This window comes from Macrobrachium rosenbergii, chromosome 56, assembly GCF_040412425.1.
Source record: "Macrobrachium rosenbergii isolate ZJJX-2024 chromosome 56, ASM4041242v1, whole genome shotgun sequence".
Taxonomy (NCBI): domain Eukaryota; kingdom Metazoa; phylum Arthropoda; class Malacostraca; order Decapoda; family Palaemonidae; genus Macrobrachium; species Macrobrachium rosenbergii.
The window spans coordinates 13,623,975-13,633,686 of NC_089796.1; the positions used below are offsets into that span (position 1 = coordinate 13,623,975).

At 37.6% G+C, this 9,712-nt stretch overlaps 1 protein-coding gene across 1 annotated transcript; it reads left to right on the top strand.

The window, feature by feature from the left end:
* Nucleotides 1–1,188: 1,188 nt before the first annotated feature.
* LOC136836652 (uncharacterized) lies at nt 1,189–7,394 on the top strand. Its single transcript, XM_067101123.1, has 2 exons — nt 1,189–1,270; nt 3,992–7,394. The coding sequence occupies exons 1-2, from the start codon at nt 1,189–1,191 to the stop codon at nt 7,144–7,146; spliced, it is 3,237 nt and encodes a 1,078-aa protein (XP_066957224.1). The 3' UTR covers nt 7,147–7,394.
* The last annotated feature ends 2,318 nt before the right edge of the window (nt 7,395–9,712 follow it).

A 9,712-nucleotide genomic window follows, 5' to 3' on the forward strand; every position in this document is an offset into this window, starting at 1 on the left:
ATGCAGTACAGGAGAGATTGAAATGATGTGAGAAATTTGCCGCCTTTTGTTAATGTCTTCGCGTTCATCCCCGGGGAACTCGCACAAAGCATGGCGTCCCGCGGAGCTTTTCTACGCAAAAACAAACAAAAATGGTACACGTGCATATACTATTATATACATATATACACATATACAGTATATATGTGTATATATATATGTATATACTGTATATGTATACACACACACAACATAGTAAGTAAAGGTCGAAAGGTTGGGTTTGGTTATCAATAGTGGAAAAAGTGAAATCATGAATATGAATACTGACAATACGCAGGATCGTCTAACTGAGGGGATGGTTGTAAAGCAAGTGGACAAGTTTAAATATTTAGGTACCTATTTAGATACGGATGATTCTCTGAGCACAGAATTTATAGACAGATTAAAAAAGGCTCATCACGCAGTGGGAATGCCAAAAATATTTGGAATAGCTGCAATTTTTCTGTGCATACAAAAATCAAAATTTAAAATGTATTGGTTAGGAGTATTTTGATTTATGGGCATGAGTCATGGTACAGTGAAGTGACTTCGGCTAATAAATTCTTAGCATTTGAAAATAAGGCGCTCAGAAGAATATTAGGAATTAATAGGGGGGATAGGATATCAAATAACAGAATTAGAGAAGTAACAGGGGTGTAGCCAGTCGATGAGTATGTTAGGTTCTCACACTGGAAGTGGCTGGGTCATGTGTGTGGAAGGCAAGGAATAGTACGAGATACACCGGGTTGGGTTGCCTTTGGTAGAAGAGGTAGAGGTAGGCCAAGGAGACGTGGTTGAGGACAATGAGCGGGAAGCTGGAGGTGAGTGTTGGGGAGATCTTGAGGAGTTAGCCCAAGACAGAATGTGGTGGCGTGACTTCATCAAGGCCCTATGTATCCCCGTGGGTGCCACAAGAAATGATTGATTGATTGATTGATATATATATATATATATATATATATATATATATATATATATATATATATATATATATATGTGTGTGTGTGTGTGTGTGTGTGTGTGTGTGTGTGTAACACTGAAGGATACTGATATAGTATATTGTGGGTTTTTTGGGGTTAAGCAGTTTGCCTGGAGACATTCTGGGCAAAGGTAAATGGAAACAGCACCTAGGTATTCACCGAGTCAGTGCTGATAAGGTCTAGCGTCAGTATGGCTTCCCACGGAGACAAGGGGGCATCACATCCCAGGCGATGTGCTGGTTATGCTGCCGGAAGTCATCAAGATCCGGCGAGTGCGTTCATCTGTGCGCCCTGATGGGCGTGCCATATGAAGTGTGAATATTCAATTTTGAAAACAGGCTAAACATTGAGGGCCTAGATGGCTTGTGTCAGGATCTGCCTGGTTGGAGGACTTTTGAGTACTGCCTGCGAGGTGAGCTGGAACTTTATTTCCAAGAAAACCTGATTTATTTTACTGATTTACTTTTATCTGCAATGTCTCTTTGATTTTTATTGACGGTTTCACCAGGTTTAATTATGTGCATTTCCTTTGGGGTTGGTAACGTGGAAAACATCCCACATTTATTTTTCTTTGTACCTTGTACCCATTTTTAAAAGATGTTTCCCCTTTGTTCTTCAGATGTATCGTGAATAGAGGCCAATATAAATGGAGGGGAATGTGACTTACCATGACTTCGGTCATACTTACTTACTTAACTTATATGTTGAGACTTATTTAGTAGAAGTTAACAGTACCATGATATCTTACTTGGTTATTTTGAGGGTACCAATTCTGAGACGTTGATATTCCCATTTCACTTTTATTTCATTTCAAACCACTTGCCATGTTAGATTATTGAATAAATTATATTTTTTGGTAGACATGTGTTTGCTGTTCTTCCTTAGTTCAGATAGTGACTGGGATGACGAGAGAGAGAGAGAGAGAGAGAGAGAGAGAGAGAGAGAGAGAGAGAGAGAGAGAGAGAGAGAGAAAATGTGCTGACCCAGTACCGGCCATTGTTACCGGAGAATTTTAGAGATATAAGATGATATGACATTGTTCTTGAAACAGATGTAGGAGGAGGTTATGACCCTATCTGACCTTGTTAATAGGGCATAATATATATATATATATATATATATATATATATATATATATATATATATATATATATATATATATAGACAGGCACATATACATGTATATATTACTGTGTATATATATATATATATATATATATATATATATATATATATATATATATATACTGTATATATATATAAATATATATATATATATATATATATATATATATATATATATATATATACACACACGTGTACCAGTTAGGCATCGTAGGGCCAAATTTTTAATACGGCTCTTCATTAATATTGAATACACGTTTTCTTTTACTTTTGCCGTTGGTCTTTCCTATATACTAGTTTATTTCACAGCTTGACAAATTCAGAAAAAGGACATAACTCTCTTGAAGCTGGGTTAACCTACTTATTTTATGCACACGTCCAAATGTCTGGCCAGTTGTCTGGTATCGTCAAAAAAGTAATCTAATATTAAGTCACATAAGTCTTCAGAACGTGTCATACAGTCCATGAAATACGTGTCCCGTCTCATAACTCTCTAGTAAAAAATTTGTTATGATCATTATAAACGAAGTTCATTGTGTTCTTAATGACGTATTTCGGTTATATATTCGTCTGGGATGGCATGCAAATTTATTTTGACATCAGGTCACTAGACACTTCTACTTTCTCCGCCGTACTCTAACTAAGTACGTGTGCTGTTTAAATTTCAATCGAAATTATTTATATTACTTCGGTAGATGAAACCTATTCACATGGAACAAGCACACAGGGGCCACTGACTTGAAACTCAAGCTTCCAAAGAATGTGGGTTTCAACATACCACCGCAGACCCCACACTGCAGCAACAACTGATCATGATACATAGCCAGTGATTTTTTCATCGCTTTGGGGGAGGCGCGAACTCGCCACATCTGAGCGGCATGTCACGACACTAGCGACCATACCAATCCTTTCCTCATGATAAACAAATAGGAATGCTATCAACCTATCGATAATACAGTTATTGATAAAAACAGTTCATCTGTAATTTCTTATAGAGATGCATAAATACTTGTCCTTTATGTTACTGTCTACCTTAAACCTGTAAATGACACCTTCCAGCAACAATACATATCAGACATTCAAGTTCCCAACTGGAATATAATTCCAGTTCCTCTTGTAAAGGAAGATATGAGTACCAGTGACGTTATCCATCAAGTAAAATCATGAGGTTTAATCACTTGAGTGCAAAGGTGCAGTGCACTACTACCCTAATGCTATTCTCTCTGCATTTTAATACATTTGTTTATTAACTTATTTTTTCTTTTTAATAAGTGGGAACTCTTCTTTCTGTATTTCCTTTTACCTTCTCTTACTTCTTCCTAATAAACACCATTTTCTTTGGAAGCTTGAGTTTCAAGTCAATGGCCCCCGTGGGCTTCCATATCAATACGGTTCATCTTCTGAATAATAATAATAATAATAATAATAATAATAATAATAATAATAATAATAATAATAATAATAATAATAATGTCTTCGTTTCAGATGGCACGCAGGCTCAGGAAATGTACTGAGTTAATGGAGATATGTATGATCGTGTGTGCATCACTGTTCTCAATGTGCACAGGTAAGTTAGCATAACTGACTTTGCTCTCTTATTTTCTCTATTTCCGTACCTGTGAAAATTACTACTGTAAGTTTGCAATAAAATGTATAAAACCGTAGGAGTTGCTTCTAAGTTGTTTTAGGAAGGAATTGCAGAATATTTGTTATCTAATAAAAAAGAAGTTAACATTTAAAAAAAAAGGTCTCTAAGGTTTTCAAGTACTAGTTATAACTAGCTAGATTGTCCCTCGTCTTAGCTTAGAGATCAGGACATAACTACATTTTTAAAACTAAATTATGTTCCTTCTGTCTTTCGCTTCCAGCTGTCCCTGAGCTATCTAAGACTGCAAGAGTTGATTTAGGCAATCCGAGAAAACACGAGAATCAGGAAAGATTTTTAGAATACTCTCTGAATGCCAGCAAACTGGTTACGCCAACCGTGAAAGACAGTAAGACGCTAAATGAAGAATACTGGATAAGTGCTTGGAATCCGATAATCCTACCCTCGAATGAAAACAAGCATGACAAGAGGACCATCTGCTTGGCAGGTCTGACCACACACAAAGATGAAAACTTAACTTTGAGAGATCCCATGAGCAAAATAATTATAACAGCTCAAACAGCCGACAGTAGTGACGACTTTGTTATGGTAGATGCCTCGACTGATGAACACGAGAGTTCAGGAGACGCTCACGACTTTATCACTTGGGTAGCTCCGACTACAAATGAAGATATCAATTTACCTATGAAACTTATTCTACAACCTATCAACATAGCTCCTGCTATCAACAAAGGTGAAGACGCAATTACACAAGATACTGATTACATCATCAAGTTGGAGATTCCGAACACGGGAAAGACTGAATTCGACCTTTCAATGGGAAATTTCGAAATAAATTTACAAAACAAAAGCAAAATGACCGACGAAGAAGAATTTTCACCTGCTCGCAGGAATCTTATACCCTCCAATTCGAAGAATCTTCTAAACTGTGAAATGACCGATAATAAGTTTCAGCTCTGGCATCTGGATACCAAAGTTCTTCTCATTGTTAGCAACCGTGAAGAGGAATTAGCAGTTTTTCGCCGGTTTGCAACTAAAAACAGCTCATTCTTCAAGGGTATAGAAGTATTTTCAATCAATAATTTTCGAACAAAACAGAAATTTGTTTTCCTATTCGACAGGAATAAGAAAATTGATGATGAAGACCAAATGAAATTCTTGGTGATATTGCATTATGCTAACCCTAGCTACTCTAAGCGATGCCTGATTGATGATGGGCATGCAATAATTTCATTGGGTGATCAGAAATATTTCTACTGCATTGGAAATTTTGAAAATTCGTCATCAGATGCCGTGTACTTGACACAGAAAGTATTTAATAATACCTTTCTGGTCGTGCTAAGGAAAGACATATACCATCCTGCAATCAATTACAAAGTCCTTCACTGGTTAGCTGCATCAAATACCGAGATTTCCACAGACGAGTGGAACAAACTGTCGATGTTAAATTATACCCATATTGAATTTAGAGGACATGAGGTACTAGTAACCGAGGTTAACAAGGACCAGGAAGAAAGTATCAGCTCGGTACTTTTGAAACTGAAGTGTGATGAATCAAATGGACACTTCATTGTTTGCAGAAAAGAGTATAATCACAGGTTACAATACTTAATGTTCATAACAAACTGCTCTATGACTCTGCCTAAAGACGACAAAATACTTCTTTTAATGATGATGCATAAAAGAAAGATACGTGAAAATTTGCAAGAAATATGTAGTAAGAGGACTGCTGTTATACTAGACTCAATGTTACTGGAGAAAAATGAAACTAAAAGCAATTACAATCAATTTGACACAAAAGGCTGCTCTGGAAATCAAGCTGAGAAATTCCGGTGTGGGATAAATAAGTTATGGGACAGAGGAGAGCAACTGTACAATTTCTTGGTCTTCCCTCTCCTCACCGAAGCCAAGTCACCTGAAGAGACCATAATTACACCAAAGAATTTTACTGAATGTAGCAGCGGTTACGAGCACACAGATAAAGAGCAGTCTTTGAAGCATTGTTTATATGCTATTTACAGCATTGACGCCAACCCAGTCTATGATGTGGTAGGAATGAACCATGTATCTAATCCAGATACTGTCCTAGCTTCTTTGAAGCTAACAGCTAAGCTATATATGAGAGCCAGTTTGTCCAGTAACAGTCAATGTCTGCACGAAATACGGAACAGAGAGTTTTACATACAGAAGCTATACAATAGTAAAGGGAAATTATTTCTTGAAGCGGGTCCAATCTCAGACAACCTTGCAAGTTCATCTTGTTTGTCTGCTTTACCCACTGATATTGTCATCGACATAGGTAGTAGCAGTAAGGATCAGAGGGCAACGATAAACAGATTTTGGCCTACTTGTTCCTTTGATTCTCTCATTCTGTTCGAAGAAAGAGGTATGGTGATTGACTGGGATTACCTTACTGACGCATGTAAGCTTAAAGAGATTCTCTTGCTTCTTTTCAGTATGCTTGTAACTCTTGGAACAATACTGGGTAATACATTAGCACTGGCAATAATTTCAATGAAAGGTTTACTGAGAAAACCAGCCTTCATAATCCTGGCCTCCATGGCTATTGCAGACCTTTCCATGGGCATCATGCCAGCTTCATTAGCTGCTTATGACCACATCTCACTCATGAAAGGTTGGCTAACCCTAAATCAGTTACACAGTGATGGGATTTTTGCAGACTTTAAAAACCTAACATTAAATCAACCAAAATTCTTCAAACAGCTGAGATTTGGAAGTCAGAATCCATACCACGTTCTCTGCAGCGTCGTGATGAGTGCCTCAGCTTATATCTCGTTGTTTTCACTTGCTCTGTTCAGCATAGAGCGCCTGGCAGTATTACGTCAACGTCCACTCAGTAAAGTTTGCGTGAGCATCTTGGTGGTAATCATTTGGTCTCTAAGCATCACCTTCGCCATCTTAGTCAGCTGGAACAGAAACAACTATTCGTTTGTTGGGCATTTTGATCCCGTTTCCAAACTGACACTCAATGTTGCCCAGGGAGAATTTTCAGTGTCTTCAGTGACCTTTTTCATTTTCATTTCCACCATGACAATTGCAGGTATTTGTTTTTTAACCCTGAGCGTAATTTCAGTTGTGATTCACCTTCGCCATGAACATCATGCACAAAGTACCCTAACCATCCACCAACAAGGACGCAAAAGTTGTTTGCGCATGACTCTTGTCTATATATTGATGATGCTACTCTACCTATTGGCCAATGTACCCATAATACTTGACGCTGTGTTTGATCTAAAACATACACATCCTGTTGCACATTATGTCTGTTGGTGGCTGTATGTTGCTGGTTCCTCTTGGAACTGGGCTTTGTATATAATTCGTGGGAAGCTATTCAAAGAACAGGCAAAATCAGTGCTTCTGGACATTTCAAGTTGGCTCAGATGGGGGCTTTCTTGACGAGAGAAACACTTCATTGTACAAATGAAGTACAGCACAACAACAGGCAACGCAGACGCGGTATGCGTAAAGGGAAAACTCCTCTATAGTGAATGGCATTGGCTGTGATATTATACACAACTTTTCTCCTCTACTGATTGTATGCTAGACAAAAGTCGTTCATCAGGCCTGACACGGTACTCAGGCAGTGTTACAAAATATACAGTAAATGATTACAGTAGATTAATTAGAAATTATTCGCTAAAAGATTTCACTACAAGATGCTCTTCAATATTACTCAGTATGCAACATTTATACATACTGTGCATAAAAAAAAAATAACTTGAATTATTGCTATCAAAGTATATATTTCATCAGATTTCTGACATTCGAAACATAAGTTTCAACACGGTATAAATTAACAAATTGTACATTAATCACTGTAAATTATACCACATGCTGCTCCTTAGCAGCAATTATGTTCCTTGTCAGAAATCTGATGAAATGTCTATTTTACAGCAATAATTGAATTTATTTTTTTATGTACAGTCAAGTAATTACTTGATTTCATGCATTACATTTAGATGAGATTAACACAACAACGATGCGGTTTTATGCAAAAATTAAAGAATATAGTTTTAATGATACTAACAAGTTGCTGCGCAATGAAATTTACTAAAATTGAGCTCAATCTTGAAAAAAAAATGCATGGAACAAGCAAGCAGTGAAACGATTATCCGATTCCTTCTTTACCACATCTTAAGGTCAAGCTCATAACATTGAGGACTGCTCAAAGGATGTCACTTACCTTAAGAAAAGGTAAGCCATAATTCAACTGCCTGTGACTTCGGTCTTATTTGAGCTTGTATTTATTTGTGTGTGTACATATCATCACGTGGATCATGCAGAGATAAAAGTTATCTCATGCGTCCATTTTTCTTTACCTAACATATACTAGTTTGCATCTTGAAAACTGTATAATATATTTATTTATTTATGATACTGCTATTATGTAATAAATACAGAATTAAGAGAGATAAATGGCTCACGTCTTATTTCATATCCTTAAAATAATAAAGTGACCAACGAAACTATGGTATGTTTAAAAATAATTAGTTGAAAAATTGATGTTACACTCCTTGTGAATACCATAATTACAAAAAAAAATCTGTATACATCAGAAGCTTGAAAATTACGAACACACCCGTCTTCCTAGAAAGCGTATGAAGTGAAGCTTTGAACTGCACAATTAAGTCCCAAGAGAGAGAGAGAGAGAGAGAGAGAGAGAGAGAGAGAGAGAGAGAGAGAGAGAGAGAGAGAGAGAGAGAGAATAAAGTAAAATAACTCAATAGTCCACCTCATCAATATTCCTCCTCTCAAGAGAGGGAAATTTTTTTAAACCTAAATCGGGTCTAAAACCGCATCTCATGGGCCACTGTACGAGTGTAGATATCATGAAACACCAAGAAGTTAAAGTGTGTAGTAACTTAATAAATCTTTACGTTTTGCTAGCTGCAGGAACCCAGATCTGGACGACTCTCTTTGTGACTTCTTGCTTACCAAAATGGCAGCAGTTCAGGAAGCTGACTCCAGGGCCTGTTTCATTTTCATTGGTGATTACAATGCTCATCACACTGAATGGCTGAGCTCAGTTACTGCCACAGATAATCAGTGTTGCTGATTTAGATTTCTCCTCTATTTTTGGTGGTGAGCAGGTGATGAATGAACCAACACATCAATCTGGCAGCCATCTTGACTTTGTATTCACAGATGTTACAGAGACTGTATCTGGTAGAGTAGGTTAGCCAGTGGGTTCTTTTGACCATTATTTGAGACGGAACAGGTTGTTCCTCATGTTAGCTTGTCCAGAAAGGTGTACTTGAATCCCGGGCCAACTGGGATGGTGTTCACTGTGATCTTACTGAGTTCAGGTGGAGCGATATTTATTGAAGTCTGAATATTATTGAGTGCCTGAATGATCGCCGTAAGACTATTATCGAAAGGAGAATTCCTTCTAAGATCCTCAACTTTCGTCTTGAAGATAAGCTATGGTTTAATGCAACATGTAAGCTTGCCTATCATGAAAAACTAAGCTTATCATTAATGGAGGAACAATCAATCGGATTTTTGGTGGTGCAATCCCGGCGAGCTTAGAAGTCAAGCTCAGGTGTTCTATGAGAGAGCTGAGAGAGCTTATAATGATGGTGTGAAGGAGCCGTTGCTTTCCAGTGGTGATGACCATCGGGGTGGGTGGTCTACCTTTAGTCATCACTCTTTGGAGTTCATTCAAGCATGCCTCCCCTTGTACGACCTGATGGAATTGCTGTGTGTTACCCTCAACAGAAGGTGGAACTTTGGCTCAGGTTTCTGTCAGTAAAGAGTGTGGTGAACCCATGGTTTTACCTCAGTCATGCTTTCCAGAGCGTAAGTTGTGTTCGATGGCTTTTAGGTCTACAGACGTCAAAACTGCTTCTGGACCTTTCCGATCTATTTTAAAATGACTGCTGATTTCTTTGTTCATAAGATTACTGTTATTATCAGAGGATTAGTAAGACTTGCCAGTTTTCCTTCTGTTTGGAGGAAGGGA

Bases quoted from the DNA above. Each gene is read 5' to 3' on its own strand.
- LOC136836652 (XM_067101123.1), top strand. From the start codon at position 1,189: ATGGCTTCCCACGGAGACAAGGGGGCATCACATCCCAGGCGATGTGCT. The intron at 1,271-3,991 runs GTGCGTTCATCT...TTTCGCTTCCAG, and splicing joins AAGTCATCAAGATCCGGCGA to CTGTCCCTGAGCTATCTAAG.